This window comes from Gastrolobium bilobum, unplaced genomic scaffold (genome assembly GCF_033153095.1).
Source record: "Gastrolobium bilobum isolate Gb01-03AN ecotype WA unplaced genomic scaffold, APGP_CSIRO_Gbil_v1 utg20371, whole genome shotgun sequence".
NCBI lineage: Eukaryota > Viridiplantae > Streptophyta > Magnoliopsida > Fabales > Fabaceae > Gastrolobium > Gastrolobium bilobum.
Window position 1 is genome coordinate 343,685 of NW_026898065.1, and position 21,697 is coordinate 365,381.

The 21,697-nt window shown below is 35.5% G+C and overlaps 2 protein-coding genes across 3 annotated transcripts; both read right to left on the reverse strand.

The window, feature by feature from the left end:
• Window positions 1–11,811: 11,811 nt before the first annotated feature.
• On the reverse strand, window positions 11,812–14,590 carry LOC133312530 (WAT1-related protein At3g28050-like). Of its 2 annotated transcripts, none has more exons than XM_061513744.1 (7): window positions 14,335–14,590; window positions 14,177–14,242; window positions 13,946–14,059; window positions 13,154–13,194; window positions 12,953–13,047; window positions 12,711–12,862; window positions 11,812–12,171 (listed from the first exon to the last, which is right to left on the reverse strand). In XM_061513744.1, exons 1-7 carry the CDS (start codon window positions 14,523–14,525, stop codon window positions 11,994–11,996), a joined length of 837 nt encoding a protein of 278 aa, XP_061369728.1. In that variant the 5' UTR covers window positions 14,526–14,590; the 3' UTR covers window positions 11,812–11,993. The 2 variants fall into 2 exon arrangements, with proteins under 2 accessions (XP_061369728.1, XP_061369727.1); XM_061513743.1 differs by lacking the exon at window positions 13,154–13,194 and adding an exon at window positions 13,195–13,441 and having other exon boundaries at window positions 12,953–13,111.
• A 2,406-nt stretch (window positions 14,591–16,996) lies between these two features.
• On the reverse strand, window positions 16,997–20,900 carry LOC133312557 (WAT1-related protein At3g28050-like). The gene is made up of 7 exons (XM_061513776.1): window positions 20,707–20,900; window positions 20,560–20,625; window positions 19,773–19,886; window positions 19,053–19,302; window positions 18,147–18,305; window positions 17,914–18,065; window positions 16,997–17,414 (listed from the first exon to the last, which is right to left on the reverse strand). The coding sequence occupies exons 1-7, from the start codon at window positions 20,898–20,900 to the stop codon at window positions 17,222–17,224; spliced, it is 1,128 nt and encodes a 375-aa protein (XP_061369760.1). The 3' UTR covers window positions 16,997–17,221.
• Window positions 20,901–21,697: the final 797 nt, after the last annotated feature.

Here is a 21,697-nt window from a genome sequence, read left to right on the forward strand (position 1 = left end):
GTCGCATCTATATTTATAAGCGTTATAGGGTGAGAAATTTTTCTCTCAATTCGTGTGTCGTGGGTAAGAGAGTGGCCATAGCTTCAATTCTATTAAAACTTGGTACACATGATGCAAATAGTTGTCCAAAATCAATTAATCTCATTTATTTTACTTTATTTGTTGTTGATATTCTACTATTCTAACTTCATATACAAGTTGTCGAAAATGAATTAGCTAGCCTCTTTTTTTTTTTTTTATACAATGGTGACGTTGAGGTTTGAACCTACGACCTCATGCAAATTATCCATATCCCTCACCACTACATCAATTCTAATGGCTTAGCTAGTCTCATTTTTTTCATAGTTGTTGAAAATGTTGTAAATATTTATAAAGGAAAATATATCAGTTGAAAGCTCTAGTAGAGAAAATAAATTTGGCGCGTACTATTAACTGATTTGAAACGATGCAACTAAACAATTTTGGGAATTCAATTTTCATCAGCAACCCATGAACTCAATGTCTTAAGGTTTTAGGTTGAGAGACATGGTGTCGGATCCACTTGTTACGACTGCCACAGGCTTCCCTCTGGACCCGCCTGACAAGTTCCAGCATTAAAAAATAAATCAAATGGGATATAATTGTTGTTAATTTACTGAAGGAAAAGAAGTGTAAAACTAATAAACATGAACCGGAGGATAAACTCGCTTTCCTTGTAAATTCAGAAGAAAAAAATTAAAGAAATTAATTATATAATAATTAGTATAATAGTAAACTATTTGTCTTAATTTGAAACATTATATTGAATTAGACGTTGTAGAAAAAAAATACAATTTATTAAGATTTCGCACATCCTTTTGGAATTTGATTACGTGGTGGAAAATGAAAGTTATGCACGTACGTACGCTTATCGCGATGGTTTTAACTTTTAAAAAAACTAAACAAAAGAATTGGGAAGGTTGGTACGATTGGAGGCTGGAGCAATACAACAGATATGGAGGAGATATTATTTTCAAATGTCATTTAACATTATGCGTGTAAGCATATTATTAGTTGAGAGAAAAGGTACTGGAAAAATATAACTGAATATTCATCTTCATTCAAGTGAGTAAAAAGTACAAGGGAACGTTCTACTTATAACAAGGAAAAATAACAGAATGCTAAAAAGGTGCTCAGCACATGCATGAGCCAGCCTGGTACCAAAGAGCACCAGATTAGTTACAACAGCAAAGTTAAAAATAAGAAAATAACAAATAAAGGAAAATACAATATTAATAGCCCCCCTCAAGATGGAGAGTATATGTTTAAAACTCCCATCTTGGACAACAGAGTAGAAAACTTAGAAGGAAGAAGAGGCTTAGTGAATAAATCAGCAAGTTGCTTGGAGGAAGAAACTGGGAAAGTCTTCAAATGACCCTTAAGGATGTGCTCTCGAACGAGGTGACAATCAATTTCAATATGCTTCGTGCGTTCATGGAAAACCGGATTGGCAGCCAGATGAAGAGCAGAAAGATTGTCACAAAAAAGATGAGCAGGTCCATGATGAAGAATACAAAAATCCCGAAGCAGAGAAAACAGCCATAGCAACTCACAGGTGACATGTGCCATTGAACGATACTCGGCCTCTGTAGAAGAACGAGATACAGTTGACTGCTTTTTAGACTTCCAAGAAACAAGGGAATCACCAATGAAGACACAGTAGCCGGAAATGGACCGACGGCTATCCGGGCAAGAAGCCCAATCAGAATCACAAAAAGCATTGAGCTGTATAGAAGAGGTAGAAGAAAAGAACAGGCCTTGTCCAACAGTGAGCTTAATGTAACCAAGTAACCGGTGTGCAGCTTGAAGATGAGGCACACGTGGAGAGGCCATGAACTGACTTAGATGAGTCACGGCATAAGAAAGGTCAGGTCTTGTAATTGTGAGGTAAATCAGTCTTCCAATCAGCCTTCGATAGATGGAAGGATCTGAAAGAAGCTCACCAGTATTGATGGAAAGTTTGAGACCAGCATCCATTGGAGTAGTCCTTGGCTTGCATCCCAGTTGGCCAGAATCCTTAAGAATTTGCAAGGCATAATGACGTTGGCAAACAGAAATGCCTGTTGTATTGCGAGCCACTTCAAGACCCAAAAAATATTTCAAACAACCAAGATTTTTTAATTGGAACCTGCTGTTAAGAAGCTCAGTAACCTGTTGCACTTCATTAGAATTGTTAGAGGCAACTATTATGTCATCTACATAAACTAAAATAGCAGTAAATGAAGTTGATGTAGAATGAACAAATAGAGAGTGATCAGATTGAGACTGAATAAAACCAAGGTCCAGTAAAGTAGAAGAAAACTTCGCAAACCATTGGCGGGAAGCTTGGCGAAGACCATATAAAGATTTATGGAGCCTGCAAACAGCATTGGGAGGCATAGAAGTGAGCTTCGAAGAATAACCAGGAGGAATGGTCATGTAAACCTCCTCAAGCAAATCCCCGTGGAGGAATGCATTATTTACATCAAGCTGAACAAGAGTCCAATTATGGACAGCAGCAAGAGCAAGTAAAACCCGCACAGTCGTCAGTTTTGCAACTGGAGAAAAAGTATCCAAAAAATCCACACCTTCCTGTTGGGTATACCCCTTAGCTACTAAACGAGCCTTATACCTTTCCAAAGAGCCATCCGAATTATATTTCACTTTGTAAACCCAGCGGCAGCCAACAGCATTCATGCCAGGAGGAAGAGAAACTACTGTCCAAGTGTGGTTATGCTCAAGGGCTGATAATTCAGAATTCATAGCAAGCTGCCATTCTGGTAATTGAGAAGCCTCAGAATAAGAAGAGGGTTCAAAGTGACCAGAAATGGAGTTAACAAAAGCTGTATGAGAGGGAGACAGCCGATTGTAAGAAACAGAACCAGAAATGGGATGATTGGTAGAGCAAACATAATCATTAAGATGAGAGGGGGCAGTGTGGGTGCGTTGAGGCCGCAAGGGGGCAGGAGCAGCCTCGGTTGGGGACACTGCAGTAATAGGATGAGGTAAAGCTGGCCAAAAATTGTCAGGGGAAGAAGGCAAAGAAGAATTAATTTTAAAGGGGAAAATGGTCTCAAAAAAGGTAACATCACGAGAGATAAAAACAGTATTGGACTGAAGGTCAAGGAGTTTATAGCCTTTGTAGCCAGGTGGGTAGCCAAGGAAAACAGCGGGTAAGGCACGGGGAGAGAATTTGTGTCTATTTTTGGGAAGTGTAGAGCTGTAACAAAGACAGCCAAATACCCGGAGATGAGTATAGGAAGGGGGTTTATGGCAAAGGAGTTCAAAAGGGGTTTTGGAAGCCAGCAAGGGGGATGGAGTTCTGTTGATAAGATATGCAGCAGTAAGAACGCAATCCTGCCAAAAAGGTAGAGGAACATTGGATTGAAAATGTAAGGAGCGAGCAACATTAAGCAAATGTTGATGCTTTCGCTCAACCACAGAGTTCTGCTGTGGGCGATCCACACATGAGTGGAAAACCTGAATGCCCTTTGAAGAGTAAAAAGAGGGTAAATTGAGCTCAGGGGCATTATCACACCGTATGGACTGAATGGAAAGACCATACTGAGTGTGGATAAGATTGTAGAAGGAAGGAAAAATAGAAGAAAAATCAGATTTTCTTCGAAGAAAATAAATCCAGGTAAACCTAGTTGAATCATCAACTAAGGTTAAAAAATACCTAGAACCTTCAACCGAGTGAGTGGAGAAGGGACCCCAAATATCACAATGCACAAGCATAAACGGAGAAGCAGAGAGTTTGGGGTCTAATAAAAAAGGGAGACGTTTCTGCTTAGCAAGGGGACAAACAGCACAATGATGTGAAACAGGCAAATAATCAGAAAAACCCAAAGCATTTTTCATTGAATTTAAAACAGAAACAGATAAGTGACCCATTCTGGAATGCCATAGAACAGGATCCTTTACAGTAATAGAAGAACATAGGGGAGGGGGAAAAGTAGAAACAGAAGAACACTGGGGATGGGGAACATCAGTTTTGGGAAGAGAGGTACAATCTAAAATATAGAGATCACCGCATCTCTTAGCTATCCCAATCAGCTTGGCCGTAACACGGTCCTGAAGCAAACAAGAAGAAGCACAAAAATTAGCCACAACAGAAGAATCACGAGTTAAAGAAGGAATAGAGAGGAGATTAAACAAAAAAGAGGGTACAAAAAGAACATGCAAAAGAGAAAGAGATGCAGTGAGGGAAATATCCCCAACAGCAGAGACAGCAGCAGAAGAGCCATTAGGAAAAGTGACCAGAGAATTAGATGGAGAAGAAGAGACAAAAAAATCTTTGGAGACACAAACGTGATGGGTAGCTCCAGTGTCGAGGACCCAGCACGAAGAAGGAAAAGGAAAAAGGGGCTTACCGCTGAAACTCGCGACCGATGGAGCGACGGAAGGAGCGACGGAGGACTCAACGGTGGAAGAGGAAGCAGAACTCTGTTGGATGAGGGAGATCAACTGGTTATACTGTGTAGGGGTGAAAGCCAGAGGTGTGTCGGTGGATGAGGGATTAGGGGATTTGGGCTGAGATAGGTGGGGTGCAACAGAATGGGCAAAATGGGCCTGAGGAGAATGGGCCATATGAGGAAAATTGGGCTTCGGGTTCCTGGGCTTGTAGCCAGGAGGGAACCCATGAAGCTTAAAGCACTTCTCCCTTGTGTGTCCAGAGAGATGACAGTAGGTGCAAACGGGCCGTGGACGCCGCTGAGTAGTGATGGCCATGGACGCCGGAGCTTGATCGGCGGTGGTGACAGAACCCATAAAGGGAGTTTCCGGAGCAGCAATAACCGGTAAGGAAACAGAGATCTGGCGTTGACGTTCCTCCTGAATCACCATGGAAAAGACCTTGGCAAGAGATGGCAAAGGATCGATCAACAGGATCTGAGCACGGGCAGCGGAGAAGGAATCATTGAGGCCAATTAGAAATTGAATGACATGATCCTGATCCCTGCGATTGTTCATATCACGAAGAGCGCCACAGGAGCAATGAGGCAGGGGAAGATACTCTTGAAGCTCATCCCAGAAGACCTTCAACTTGCCATAGTAACTATTGATATCAAGAGAACCTTGACATAGAGAAGCAATTTGTTGTTTAAGCTGGAAAATCCGAGGACCATTGGCCTGAGAGTAACGAGTCTTCAGGTCAGCCCACACTTCAAAAGCATTAGAGAAATACAATAGGCTGTCGGAAATATCCTTTGAAACAGAATTCAATATCCAGGAAATCACCATTGAATTACAACGGTTCCAACAAGAAAAAAGGAGATCCGAAGAAGGAGGGCGAGAAAGGGAACCATCAACGAAAATAAGCTTGTTCTTGGCAGTAAGAGCCAGAAGCATGGCACGATTCCAAGAATTATAATTGGAACCTGAAAGAGGGGTGGCGACAAGAATCAAACCAGGATGGTCACCCCCGTGTAAAAAGTAAGGGCTGGAAGAATCCTCCATGGCAGGAGAACTTCCAGAGGAAGAATCCACGGGAGGAGGACGTGCAGCGGTGTTCGAGCCACGAGCCATAGAAAAGGCAAGGGCTAAACAAATTCATCTGATACCATATTAGTTGAGAGAAAAGGTACTGAAAAAATATAACTGAATATTCATCTTCATTCAAGTGAGTAAAAAGTACAAGGGAACGTTCTACTTATAACAAGGAAAAATAACAGAATGCTAAAAAGGTGCTCAGCACATGCATGAGCCAGCCTAGTACCAAAGAGCACCAGATTAGTTACAACAGCAAAGTTAAAAATAAGAAAATAACAAATAAAGGAAAATACAATATTAATACATATCGCATGACTTATCTTTTTTTGGTAACATTATTGTTGGTGACTAGTGAATGCGTACGTAGGGTCCATAGAATAGAATTAGACGAGTTTACGGGAGGTTCATAAATGAGGACATTGGACATACTGCCTTCTTTAATCACAAAAATATATCACAACCCGAGTTGTTATGTGCAACAGTTATATGGGGTTTATAATTCTCATTCAACATGAGAATTGAAATTTTTTTACACACTCTTCGATTTCCGTGCTAACTTGAGTCTTATATATAATTTTTTCTAACATATGGGTTCCACATGCTTTTTGTCTCTACGACATAAGATTTTAATTCTCATTCAACATGAGAATTATAAAACCCAAGTTATATATATATGGTAAAAAATAGTTCTCATGTTGCTGCAAAGTGATCTTCTCATGTCACTCTTAACTTGAAATCCGTGACTATTGTTTTTTTTCTCCTTTTTCATAGATAATCTCACCTTCTTCAGACCCTCCATCCACCTGATCTTCTTCATACTCATCATGGGTGAGGCCTATATCATCAGCTATCGTATTGACAAGAGTAACATACTGCCGACTTGGACAATCAGCGGCGAAGTGTCCTAAACCCTGGCATTTGAAGCACCTCTTTGCCGTAGTTCCTGTCTTGCGAGCTCCACCATTGATCGTTACCCCTTTGCTTACTAGTTTCGGGTTAGAAGGATCCTTCCCCACACTAGTGTTGGTTGTTGAGCTTGATGACTTTCCTTTGTAAAAAAATCTGGGTTGGAATTTTGAAGTACTTCTTTTTCTCTTACACTGCTCCTCTACCTTCAAAGCTAGTCGATATACGTCCTCATATGACCAATATTGTTGCAGGTGTACAACATCTGAGATCTCAGTCCGCAGTCCTCCTAGGTAACGAGCGACCAATTGCTCGTCCTCCTCTGCAATATCACAATGCATCTGCAGACGATCAAACTCAGTTGTATACTGTTCAACTGATAGGTCTCTCTGCTTGAGATTATGGTATTCAACAAATGCCTCTTGCCGGTAGTGAATTGATAAGAATTTTTGTTGAAATAGTTTCTTCATCTTATCCCAACTCTTGATCTTTGACTTCCCTTCTTTATTTCGCTGCTTCTTAATATGTTCCCACCAAATTGAGGCATGCTTTCTTAGTTTGATAGTGACCAGTTTGACCTTCTGATCTTCTATCAAGTCTCTGATATCAAAGACTATTTCGATGATGTGTAACCAGTCGATCAACTCATATGGATGAGTGGTGCCTTCGAATTCCGGATCTCAATCTTCACCCTAATATTGGCAAAAAAGGATTGATTACCAGGTTTACTTCGTCCTCGTCGCTCCTGGTTCCAGTCCCATAATGTGTTTTCACTCTTTTCCTCCTCATGAGATGATCTTTCAGATTCTCTTCCTTCATCTAACTCGTCCAACTATGTTTGGGCAAACCGTTGTTCGAGCTCCTGAATTCGTCTACCTTGTTCTGCCATTGTAGCGACCATTGCTACAATTGTGGCGTCTCGCGCGTCGATGTGTGGTTGTTCGTCGTCGCCATAAAGGGTGTTACCACGCCCTCTACCGCCACCATCGCCTCAACCCCGTCGTCCAAGACCTCGACCTCGATTGCCATTGTTCTGTTTAGCCATTTAAGTGACAACAAGAGCTCTGATTACCAAATAATGCCGAAGCAGTAACCTATTGGCTAAACATAAAGAAGAACGAACACAAGAATTGCGAGAAAATACTATTTCTCTTTTCTTAATTTTATTTAATAAAAAAAACGAATAACAATAGGGTTCTCAAGTTTTAAATAGGCAAAAATAAAATAACAAAAAAAGTAAATAACTATAATCATGCGCAATCAAAGGAGATAATGTACAATCAACGCACACTCAAATATAATCTAAAATAACAAAAAGAAAATAACTAGCAATTATTAAAAATCCCTAAATAAAGAAATAAATTATGGAAAAGTCCAATCCAAGCGAGTCAGCTTGGGTGCATCATCCACGAGGTTGGTTATCCTTAATATCCATATATATGATGTTTGTTATCTATTTAAATACATTTGCACCGATTAATTTCATTGTTTTCTTTCCTTCAACAGAAAGCTATGTACACCAATCTTGCTTCTTATTGAAGGCAATTCCAATAATTGTCCTACATCCGGTAAGCAACTTCTCAAAATCTTCCATACACTATCCTTCGAAGGGGGCAACAACTTGGATATTCAGGAGGTCAAAGTGAGATAGATAGTAAAATGTTAAAAAAAGTTGTTTGGTGGGGAAAAATTTTACTAGGTGTTTTGCTTCATTTTCCTAGCTATCTTTGAAAAACCACATACAAATTGACTTTCCTAACAGTAGATTTTCCTAGCTATCTACCACCAAATGTTGAAATCTATGCAAATCACTTAGATGGGGAAATTGAAGGAAACCGTGAACCAAATATGGCTGTTTTGCTTTCCCACTTTCACTTGCATAGACATCCTCAAGAATACCCCAACCAAACACCACCTTAGGCTTTGTTTGGGAGTTGGTTTTAGAAGGGGAAGGAAAGGAAAGTGAGGATTTTAGTAAGTCATTCCTTATTTGCGAGTTTAAAAAAATAAAGGGAAGAAATTAGAAATTTTTACTAAACCCTCCAAAACCTCCTCCTTCTTAAAATTAAAGTTCCCTCAATTTGGGGGATTTAAGGGGAAATATTAAAAATTACTTATCTACCATTAGCATTAAAATGTGAAAACTACATAAATGTGAATCATTTTTAAATGTGACATTATTAGAAAAGTCTTAAATACCAACATAATTTATCGATGAAAAATAGTGATGAAATTTTTATGAAAATCATATACGCCAAAAAATTTCCCTCAAAACTAAAAACAAAATTAGAGACGAAACAGATTTTGCTATAATCACTGACATAATTTTTTTACGGAAAAAAAATTCAATCAAATTATTGATAGAATCTAAATTCCGTCAAAACTTTTCACGTAAATATTTCCGTCAAAATTTTGACGAAACAAATTTCCATCGAAAAGTTTCGACGTAATACAATTACGTAAAAACTTTTTACTAAAAATATTTCCATTAAAATTTTCCGCAAAAATTTTCGATAAAAAACATTTCCATTAAATTTTTTGACTAAAAACATTTATGTAAAAAATTTTGCCGGAAATTTTTTTTTGTCAAAATTCTTTACGGAATCTAAATTTCGTCAAACACTTTCCTCAAAATATTTCACAAAAAAACATATTCATCGAAATTTTTGACGAAAAATATTTCCATCAAAACTTTCAATGAAACACATTTCCATCGAAATTTTTTTACGAAAAAAAATTTCATCAAAATTCTTTATAGAATTTAAATTCCATCGAAAGTTTTCAACGGAAACATTTTTGTTAAAGTTTTTGACAAATTTTTTTTGGGTTTTATAAGAGTTATGTTGTACGAAAAATGATTGTGTAATGTTATATAGATTCGTTTTGTGTGCCGTAGTTTTCCTTTTTTCTTCAAAAAGTGTGGGCCCCACAAAATATTGTGTATGTAGGAAAGTTTGTTGTGTCATGTTAAATGAAAAATGCAAACCCCAAAAAATTTTTGTTAGAATTTTTAAAGAAACACATTTCTATCGAAAACTTTCGACGAAAAATTTTTCCGTCAAGTTTTTTGATAAAAAAATATGGGAAAAGTATTTGTCATTTTAAATGACACATCTTGTGTCATTTCACTCTCACAAAGACGTGAGACCCACACCTTTATTTTTTTTGTCTACTCTCTCCCCCATGATCTATCTCTTTCTCTTATTTAAAATGACACAACTTTATATCCCTTCAAATGACACACTTTTTTCAAAAAATATTTCCATCAAAATTTTCTACGGAACACATTTATGTCAAAAAATTTTGACATAAAATATTTCCGTAAAAATTTTGATGAAAAATATTTCGATAAAATGTTTTAACGGAAAAAATATTATGTCAAAATTCTTTACAAAATCTATATTTCATCGAAAGTTTCGAATGAAACAATTCCCTCAATAATTTTGACAAAACAATTTCCGTCGAAATTTTTGTCAGAACATATTTCCATCAAAATTTTGAACGGAAAACATTTCGTCAAAATTTTGATGGAATTCTTTTTTCGTTTAAAACATGTGATTGAGGAAATCATTTTCGTCAAAACTTTTGACGAAAACTAAATTTCGATAGAAAAAATTTTTTTGTAAAAATTTTCATCGGAGAAAAAATTCTATTGCTTTTCGACACAAAGTATTCCGACGGAAAAAAAAATTTGTGACGAAATTTTTGTTGTTTGCAACGTAGAAATTTGGTCAAAAATATGATATTTTTTAGTATTATGAAAAGTACATAAATAATTTTGTTAGAAATTTTAAATTTAATTTAATTTAAAAATATAATAATTATATTAATTTTAAAAATGGGGTAAAATGATAAAAATATCTCATTAACCCTCTATTTTTATGTTTTATCATTTTTTTTAACTCCCAAACAAGAGAAGAGAATACCCTTCAATTTCCTTCCCCTCCTTCCCTCTTGGATCTCCTTCCTTTCCTTCCCCTCCAAACTCCTAAACAAAGCCTCAGGGACAATGAAACCAAAGTGTTGACCCACATAACACCATGCTGCTCTATGACCAAAAATGATCCCTTAATGATATTTTCTCTAATGTCAAGAGCTGCAAACAGATTGTATTCTACTTCTATACACTTCCATGTATTTTCTTTTCAGAATTCAGAGTTTTATAGTATTAGAGATATATAAAACCATTACTGTAGTCTCACCCACCAACTCAAGTTTTTGGGTTGAATTGATTATTTACATGGTATCAGAGCCTCGATGTCCCGGTTCGATTCTCGCCGCCCCCTATTTTCTTTGTGAAATTTCTTAGCAGGCTGAGCCTGATGCATCATCCACCTTTCTAGCCCACGAGGCTCTCTTGTGAGGGGGGCGTGTTAGAGATATATAAAATCATTAATGTAACATGTCCCAAAAGCTTAGGCTTCTAGGTTGAATTGGTTCGTTACATGATATTATCAGAGCTCGGTGTACCTAGTTCGATCCTCACACCCTCCCCAACTTTCTTTCTAATAAAATTTCTTTCTTAACACAGGTAAGTGAGCCTGTGCATTATCCATCTTTCAAATCCAATGAGCTCTCGTGTGAAAGGACGTATTAGAGATATATAAAACCATTAATGTAATCTTACCCATTACTCTAAGCTCCTAGGTTGAATTGGTTATTTACGTATAGCTTTCAAAGAGAGCAACATTCTCAGCAGTTGGTAATTCCTGGCTTCCAACATTTTCCTCCTCCTTCTCTTCTGTTTCTTTGCCCCACATTACAGTATAAAAGCCTATTGATATTATTGAGGCCCCAATTATACTGCAGAATGCAGAAAGAATGTTACACCAATGAAAACGTCAACATGTTGAATTGCATACTTCATTTTCATTGACAAAAATGCATCAGAATCAGTAGAAAAATGAACCGATTGCGCTACTATTTGGAGCTTTGAAAGGGTTTTAATGAGATTAACTAATTGAAATGGCCTTTTGTTCAATTGGAGGAAACACGATATCTGTGACTAGTACTGTAGTTTCATGCATGATGTTCATAATTCAACTGAATTTCTTATGGTGCAATTCTTCACTTAGTTTACTACCTAAATATCCAAAAAAAAAAATTAATTTCTCCACTGGTTGATCCATTACTCGATCAACCTAGTCGACGACAAAAACTGCAAAACTTTCCTTATCAAAGTTTTAAAACAGATGCATTCATAGGACTCGAGACCACTAGTTAAGCCCGAATAATTTGATACTAGTTGATTCACGAAATTGGTGATCCTTAATATCCATTTATATTTGACGTTTGTTATCTATTTAAATGCATTTGCACCGCATTCATTTCATTGTTTTCTTTCCTTCAACAGAAAGCTATGTATCACCAATCTTGCTTCTTGGTGAAAGGACACAATTAAGGAATTTTGTTGAAGGCAATTCCAATACACTATCCTGCAAAGGGGACAAGAACTTGTGTATTCAGCAGAGGTCACTTAGGGGACAATGAAACCAAAGTGTTGTTGACCCACATAGTACCATGCTGTTCTATGACCAAAAATGGTCCCTTAATGATATTTTCTCTAATGTCAAGAGGTGCAAACAGTTTGTTTTCTACATCTATACACTTCCATGTATTTTCTTTTCAGAATTTACAGTTTTATAGCTTCGCAAGAGAGGAACATTCTCAGCAGTTGGTGATTCCTGGTTTCCAACATTTTCCTCCTCCTTCTCTTCTGTTGCTTTGCCCCACATTACAGTATAAAAACCTATTGATATTATTGTGGCTCCAATTATACTGCAGAATGCAGAAAGAATGTTACACCAATGAAAATGTCTACATACTATATCATTGAATTGCATACTTTCTTCTCACTGACAAAAATGTATCATAATCAGTAGAAAAATGAACTGATTGCACTACTATTTGGAGCTTTGAAAGGGTTTTAATGAGAATAACTAATTGAAATGCCCTTTTGCTCAGTTTGAAAATAACAAACAAGAAAGCAAACTACAAAGAGTGTCTAGGCTATTTACCAATTTAGTAACATTGTTCACTTCAATTGAGTAACCAATTTACCACTGGCTACTCTTTTTCTCTGATCTTATTCTAAATTTTGTTCTTCGATACCATCTCATCTTTTATTATATAAATTTTCATTTTCCTTACCTTAATTCAGTCAAGTTTTTTCCAATCCAATTTTGTTTGGTTTAAATCTAGATAACATCATAAAGTATAAGCTCAACATGAATGAGTTATGTTTTTATCTGCATTTATGTATTTACTTTACCATGTTCTGAAGAAGAATTAAATGTAAAAGTTGAATATACTCATACCTTCCTACATGAAGATTATCACCGAGGAACATAACACCCATGGCAACAGCAATGACAATTGAGATTGGCTTGAACATTGCTACATATACAGGCCCCTTTAAGTGTATTGCCCAAGCATATATTAAACTGCTCAGGAACTTATTAAATATTCCCTGATTACAAAATGCATCATCAACAAATAGTGTTAGCTTAAGTGTATTTTTCAGGTCAAAGTGCAGCAGAGATTTCCAAGGGTATCTTACAGTGCAAACAATTGAGATCAGTGATATATCTGGTCTTATTTTCCAAGCACTGGTATTTCTCTCTGCAAATAAACCTACAGTTGCAGCTACTATGGCTGCACACATGTTGTAAAAGAAGACCATAGTTAGTTCATCCGGGAACTCCCTCAAGATTTCCACCTGCAAAATGAATATAAGAATTCAAAATTATTTGAGAACTACCTTGTTGAATATTTGCATACATAGCAACAACAAATATATACCTGGACAATGAACCATAGTGTAAGTAGTATATTGCAAGCTGTGAGTAGAAGGCCACCTATGACCCAACTTGTATCTACTGAAATAAGAATGCCATTTGATTGTGGAAGTTGAAAGGAAGGGGAATTATCAGCAATGATGATCGATGGGCCTTTGTAGAAAGTCACTATAAGTCCACCTGATATTGATATAATGCTCCCCATAACCTTAGCTAAGGTAGTTCTACTTTTTACAACTATCTTTTCCATCCTTTAAATTGTGGTGGTAATAGGGTAAGAAAAAACAAAATAAGAATGGATAATAGACTAAGATAGTATCAGTGATAAAATTAAAATTGGTTGCTAACAAGTTTTGCTTTTCTTGAATATCACATGAGAGGAGGAATTCTTATAATAATGGGACGGATGAAAACTAAATACTTTCTAAGATGCCAATTTTCAAACTTGGTGATGAAAAGCAAAGTAAAACCTTGATTCTAGGGCCTATAAAAATGGTGATGAAAAAAAACTTGCACATTGTTAACTGGTGTAAAAATGGTAACCAGAATGTTGTGGAAATAACATTTTTGAAACTATTACATCAAGGGTAAAGTCAAAGGGAGAGAGTGGTGGGGCTCTTAATGGACCAGGTCCCCTTGGGAGTTGTACTTCTGCCATATAATATACTATCCTCAAGTAGAAAAGTAAAAGCTGAACAAAGAAGAAAAAAAAACTAAGAATTTGTCAAATATAATAATAAGATAGGCAAGGGAACCTGCAAATGATAGCAAGCATGAAAGTGAAAGCAGGAATCAGGTTGCTGATTGCAGAAGAAAGAGTGGGAGAACTGTAACTGATGCCAACATACCCCAGAATCTGAGATGAACATCTACAATTCACCCCCATCAAAATCCAAAACAACAAAAGTTAGCACAAGAAGTTCAAGATTGATGAGGGTAAGAGAAAATCAAAAACTAAAAGGCCTTAACAAATTGTGGGCCCTTACCCTATCACCCCAAGAAGAGCAATTTTGGATAGGATGGAGAAACTGAGTGGAGGAACCACTCTTGATCTGCAAACATACAAGCAAAAACAAAACATTTAACAGTAACTGTTCGGTTAGATACACAGTTTGTTTATGACATGCAATTAGAAATAACCAACCTTCTGTAGAAAAAAGACACAGGAAGGAGTACAATAGTAGCAAGAGCATAAGCATAGGTAACAAAAACAAAGTTACTCATCCCTTGCAGAGTGGCAGCTTTGAACAAAGTGAATAAGCCAGTGTTGCTGCATTCGTTGGCCACAAGCACCACAAAAGGAAGCAAATCCTTTGAACAAGACCTTCTGTCCATCCCTCACAGGTAAAGACCTTCCTTTTTGGTTCAGTCTCAGAAACACACCCCTTAGTACACCAGTACTCTTATACAAGTTTATCTGTTATATTAATAATGATTTTGCATTATTAAATAAGATATGATAGGAAAATATGTATTTCACTAAGGTAGCGTTTGGTAGAGGAAATTTTTCTTTTATTCGTAAATCTCGATTTTCAGAAATACGATGAAAACATTCAGTTTACAATAATATCCAAAAATTAAAAATTTAAAAAAATTCAGTTTCCCGAGAATCCTAAAATAAACCGCGTATCAAACGACCTCTAAAGATATTATTTATCTACCATTTTCTTAAAAATAGGAAAATTGCTCAACGATGTCCGTCTATGTTTCACCGACACTAATAAGTTATATAATCAAATATTCAAATTTCATAATATAAATATAAAGCAAAAATATCATAATATAAATATAAAGCAAAAATATTTTTTCATGTTTTATTACTTTTTCATGTCAAATTTCATAACAGAAAAAATTTGATTTATAAATTAATTTTTTATATTTAATTAAAAAAATAAAATAAAATAAAATTTGAATTTGTATGAACGTTGACCCCGTATCAAGAAACATTAATTGCATATCAGACATATGTCGGAATGTGTTGGAGTGTTGACTGCATGTCCCAAAATATTGATCTCATATGGGTATATGTCGAATCATGTCAATATCCAATACGTGTTTAATGGAATTTTTTTTGGTACTACGAATGCACTATAGATTCGGTGAATCTTTCCTTCATATTGTGACGCGTGTCTTACTTTTGTCAAATCAATAAAAAATAATTTATTTTTAAATTAGAAGAGAAAGTGATTTGATATAAAGTAAAATACTTGTGAGAATATGAACGAGTGATACCAAAAATATTCTCGTATTTAACACTCATTTTTCCAGAAAAAAAAAAAAAAAAAAAAGTTTCCGTGCTTCGTTGATGTCAATAACCACCACACGGCACTAGCATTAAAAATGGCCCCCTGAGAACATTTGGCCCACTTTGCCATCTCAGCACAGAAAGCTACGTTGCACAAATGGACAAATTAGATATTTATTTACCTTCGAATATAATAGCTTTTTTCTTTCCTTAAACTTTTTCATATTTTATTTCTTAAATCGATATTGGATGATGAGATGATAAAGTGAAGCATCAACTGGACCTAGGGACCAGGGTGACACATTTTGTGTAATGAGTCCGAAATATCAACTAACCATAACTGTGGACTTGGTGGCACAGTTGCCTAAGATAAGAACTTAGATAGGGACATAATAGAATAGAAAATGTAATTTGAATATGAAGCCATACGGATACAAGTAACAATAGGCATGCTCTGATGCCTCTGCTAGAAAATATAAATTTTTCACAAACAATCGTGACAGGATTAAAATATAGGCCAAAAATCTTCTTGATTATGTCTTAAGCCAAGCTTTGCATCGCATGTAACCTATCTTTCTTATATATAGTACTACTAGGATACTTAATAGTATTGTAAATAAAAAAGGAATTAACTACTGAACTACTACTGATATTAATTAAGTAGTAGATTATTTTAGAGGCTTAATGACTACTGTTATATTTCACCAACCTAGTGTTTTAGTCGCTTGTTTCATGGATTTAGAAGAGTTAATTTGCATTTTATTTCTAAGAAACTTGAATTAACTTGTAACAAGAGTTCTCAATCTATATTTTCAAATCTTTAGAATCTAATAATGGGATTGGTATGTGCTTCTTTTCTTGATAAATCAGGACTTAAAATCAACAGTTTCTGAGTCCGGACCACAGCAGTATGACTAGACTAAGTAATTCATTTGTATAGTACATTCCATTTGACTTACTTTATATTTTTGATATTCTTTTTCTTCTCTTTGATTCAATATCAGACAAACGTAGCATTGAGACAAGCATGCTCAAAAAGACACCCAGAAAAAAGCTTCAATTTAGTAGCCAATTTTACCAGTACCAGAGTAGGACATTGCTTTAGTTTTCATATTTATCAACCATTGCAATCTTTCCTAAGGTACTTCTACAAACATCTCATGCATTGCACAGAAAATCTGTAATTGAAAAGGCTTCAAAGTCACTCTAGTTCCAGTTGTCATTTGGAGAAAATGCTTTTTCATTTGAGGAAGAGAAGTATGCACTTCTAATAAAGATAAAGATGCATAGAATGCTTTGTATAGGAAGTTTAAGGTACTTTCAAATGGGGACATGGAACTTTCACTTCTTGTCTAAACAAATTAACATATATTTATCCTATACATATTTGCATTGAGAATGACATGATACTTGACAGAAAAATGCCAGCTTTTACATAAAACACTTGAAGAAAGGTTGCCCCCACTCTGTAGAAAGATCAGTGCAGGCTCCATTCTAAGACACAACTACAGTATGTATATCATCAAGTATAGAAGTAACAGCAGGCTATGTATCATTAGCCTTGCTTAATGGTGAAAGTAGACAAGAAAGAACTTCTATTCAACGAAATCCCATTCATTGTCTTATATCCAATGAACTATTGAAAATCTTCCCTTCATTATCCTCTAGAGGGGCAACAACTTGGCTACTCAGCAGCACAAGATCCTCTTGAGGGACAATGAAACCAGAGTTTTGACCCTCATAGCATTGTGCACTTTGCTGTTCTATGACCAAAAAAATGGGTTCATTATGGTTTGCTTGTCTTATAATAGTTTCTATCTGGATTCTTGTCAGAAGTTTTAGTTCCGTAGCTTTGCAAGAGAGGAACATTCTCAGTAGTTGGTGATTCAAGGCTACCAACATCTTCCTTTATCTCTTCTGTTGCTTTGCCCCACAATACAGCATAAAGGCCAAAAGATATTATTGTGGCTCCAACTATACTGCAAAATGAAGAAAGAATGTATGCAAATGAACAGTTCATCAAACAATATCATTAAATTGAACAGCTTCTTCTTCATATGACAATATTGTATCAGTAGAAAATTGAACTGATTCCATGACTATTTGGAGCTTTTAAAGGGTCTTAATGATATTAACTAATTAAAATGACATTTGATCAGTGGAAAATAAAAAATGAGCAAGAAAATTTCCAAAAAGTGGTTAGTTTCAGGTTGAGGATGAATAAGCAAACATGGTCACCTATTCCATGAGTAACAAATCTACCACAAGTCAGTTTTTCATTATGAAGTCATTCTCTCAATTGTCTTCTTTGACACCATCATGGTTCTTCCCATTAGCTAACTCTTCATTTTCCTTATCTTGTTTCATTCTAGTCTTTTCTAATCCACTTAATGCAACTGCTGTATTTATCTAACAATTTTATATTCGCTTCACTGTGTTTTAAGCAAGAATCAAATGCAAAAACTGAATTAGCCATACCTTCCAATGTGAAGAGTATCACCAAGGAACATAACTCCCATGGCAACAGCAATAACAATTTGGAGTGGCTTGAATGATGTTACATAGACAGGCCCCTTTAAGTGCACTGCCCAGGCGAAAACTACATTGCTCATTAACTTTCCAAATATTCCCTAAAGAAAAAAAAAAGTGTTATCAATACACTACACAAGCTTAAAAAGTGTATATAGCAGCAGTTTGCAAGGGTATCTTACAGAGCAAACAATGGAGATCAGTGAAATATTTAGTCCTATTTTCCAAGCACTTGTATTTGGCACTGTGAATAAACATACAACTGTTGATGTGATGGTGGCAGTCACGTCATACAAGAAGACCGTAGTTAGTTCATCCGGGAACACTTTCAAGACTTCCACCTATTAAATGAATATAGGAATAAAAAAATTTGAAATTTTTTTGAAGCTTTCCATATAAAGAAAATTAAGAGAATAATAAAGTGCAAGAGGTAAACGCTAATGAAAAAATTAAGCAAGCATAGTCTCACATATCTATGATCTAGTGCTTCTATTTTATAAAATTCTAAATTGTTTATGTTTAGAATTTTATAAAATAAAATTCATTGATGGAACTTCACTTAACAGCTTAAATTTTTGCGTTGAATTGATTCTTTACATGGTATCAGAGCCTCAGTGTCACAGGTTCGATTCTCACTGCCCCCACTTTCTCTTGTGGAATTTCTTAGCACAGGTAGGTAGGTCTGTGCATTGTCCACCCTTCAAGCCCAATGGGCTCTTGTGTGAGGAGGCGTGTTAGAGATATATAACCATTAATGTAGCCTCACCCAATAGCTTAAGCTTTTAAGTAAAGATCCATCAATGGTTTATATACTTCTCTAACACACCCCCTCACACAAGAGACAAATGAGAATGAAGGGTGAATAATGCAGACTCACCTACCTGTGCTAAGAAATTTCACAAAGAAAATGGGAGATAGTGAGGATCGAACCCGAGACACCAAGGCTCTGATACTATGCAAAACAACCATCTCACCCAAAAGTTGGGGCTACATAATGATTATATATCTCTAACATCTACATTGGTTATCAATTATACACTTCAATTTCTGTAAGTATACCTCTCACTTTAAGACAATTCCTAACCTACCTGTACAATGTACCATAGTGAAGTCAGTACATATCCAGCTATCAGCAGAATACCAGCAATGACCCAACTTGCATCCTCAAAATTAAGAATGTTAATTGGTTGTTGTTGAAGTGGAGAGGGAAGATGGTAATGACCATTGATGATTGAGGGGCCCTTATAGAAAGTCAATACAAATGCACCTGCTATTGATATTATGCTTCCCATTACCTTAGCTTGACTACTTCTACTTTTTGCAGCTACTTTTTCCATCCTTAATTGCAGTGGCAAGAGTATAAGAGAAAACAAAAATAAGTGCACAATAGACAGAGATATTCGTAGTGGTTAATGTTAAGCACTCCAAACCAGTAGTTTAAAACCATTTCCTTTAAAGATCTCATTGAGAACTAGTTGAATTGGAGGACTAGTGAATTGTGTCAAAGAGTATAATTTTGTCCACAACAATTTGAAAGTAAATAAAATGTATAGTTGCTTACTTAGGAGATAACAGAAATTAACATCTTGATTCTTAGTTAACTTCTCTTAAATCTTAAGAATATACAATTAATCTGAAAAAAAGATTGATTAAATTTAAGTAGTGGAGTTCTAAAAGGTCATGCCTCTTTTCACACACTATCAACTATCAGCTGGACATGATTTCCACAACTAGAAAAAAAGAAAATTAAAAAACTTAGCTTCAACAAGCAAGAATTTGTCAAGCATAATCAACAAAGGGGAGTGAACCTGAAAGTGACGGCAAGTATAAAGGTGAAAGCAGGTACCAGATTACCAATTGATGAAGCAAGTGTTGGAGAACTGTAACTAGTGCCAGCATAAGTCAGCATCTGACCTGAACTTCTGCAACACAAGGCCAACAAGTTCCAAAACAAGAGACACAAATTATCACAAAATATAAGATTGATAAGATTCCTTAGACCATAATAATTAACATCAACACTGACTCAGAAAACTCATACTACAAAACCTCAACAAAAAACAACTTTTCCATTAAATCCCAATTAGCGAGGGTAGAGTGAGGTCAATCCTTGTACATTAAATCCCAACTAGCGAGGGTGGAGTGAGGTCAATCCTTGTACATGATCTTTGCATAATTGCAAAGAAGGCCTTTTTGAATTCTGTTTTTAAAAACAATTTTTTGATTTTCAGAAAAGAAAAAAAAAAAAAAAAACCTGTTTAATATGCCCTATTTTGTAGTAGTTCTAGAAATTATAACTGTTTTTTAGTTTTTAGAATCAAATTTACAGAACATATCTAAGTTGTTTTTGTTTTATATTTTGACTTTTAACTTTCAAAATAAGAAAAATACATAAAACACATATTTCGTTAACTATTCTACAAAACAGTTTTAAGAATAAAAAATCAAAACGCAAATTTAAACATGCCCTGTTTCTCGGATTCAAACTCGTAATTTTTCAATCACAAAGAAACAGTTTTACCACACCTCCATGCTCACCCTCTTTTTACAAAACCTCAACTATAGTGGTTTTAAAATCAAGTCAAGTGCTTTTACCCTATCACCCCAAGAAGAACAATTTTGGATATTATGGAGAAACTGAGTGGAGGAGCCACTCTTGACCTGCAAAGAGAGATGAAAAAACTAAACATGATGAAATCATTCGAATTTAAACTAACTGCACAGTTGGATGTAAGTGGCAACCTTCGATGGAAAATAGTAACAGGAAGGAGTATGATAGTAGCAACAGCATAAGCATATGCAACAAAGACATGGTTGTTCATCCCTTGCAAGGTGGCTTCTTTGAAAAGAGTGAGTAACCCCATGTCATTGAACTCGTTGCCTATAATCACCACCACAGGAAGAAAATCCTTGTAAAAGGACCATCTTCTTGCCATATCCTTATGTGAATTCAATTTTTTGGTCTCTCAGAACACAAACCTTATTATTGTTCAGTTCAGGGATCTGTTTTGAAGTGTCTCCGAAGTTACAATGATGTTCCTGTGGATGTCAACTGCAATATCAAAGTTAAAGCTGCTAATCTAAAAATTTATATTATATGAATTTATGTTATGTCAAAGTTAAGGCTGCTAATATTATATTTATATTATATGAATTGATGTTATGAACATATCAAAGTTTTGCAAGGTAGTTTTTTAGATTGCAAGCGGTGTTGGAAGTCTTAATTGATGTGATTAATCCGGTATTGTGGTTGAACCTTTCCACCCATTTCAATAGTTGTAATTTTCAGGAATGGAATCTATTACTCTTTAGGTAAGTTAAATCATGAGATCTAATTAGATCGCTACTAAACCAATAACTTTTAGGTTTAAATTTTTAATATTTCTATATTCATCTAAATTAAAGACGTATGGATTCCATATGTTTTTTTTATTTAGGTGGGTGTAGTAAGCAATAATATAATATTTCTGCAAAGTTTTGTTGACAAAAAGATCTTATATCCTTCCCCTTTATTTATATATTAATTCTGTAATGATGGGATATGCGAACAACAATGATTAGTGACCCCTTCAACAACTATGGAGAAGTTGAGTCAGAAGGGAGAAGAAAATGTGTATTTGTCATTAAATTATAATTATGATATGTTTTAAATTAAATTAAAAATAAATTATTTTAAACTAAAATGGGGACATGGAACTTTCACTTCTTGTCCAAACAAATTAACGTACATTTA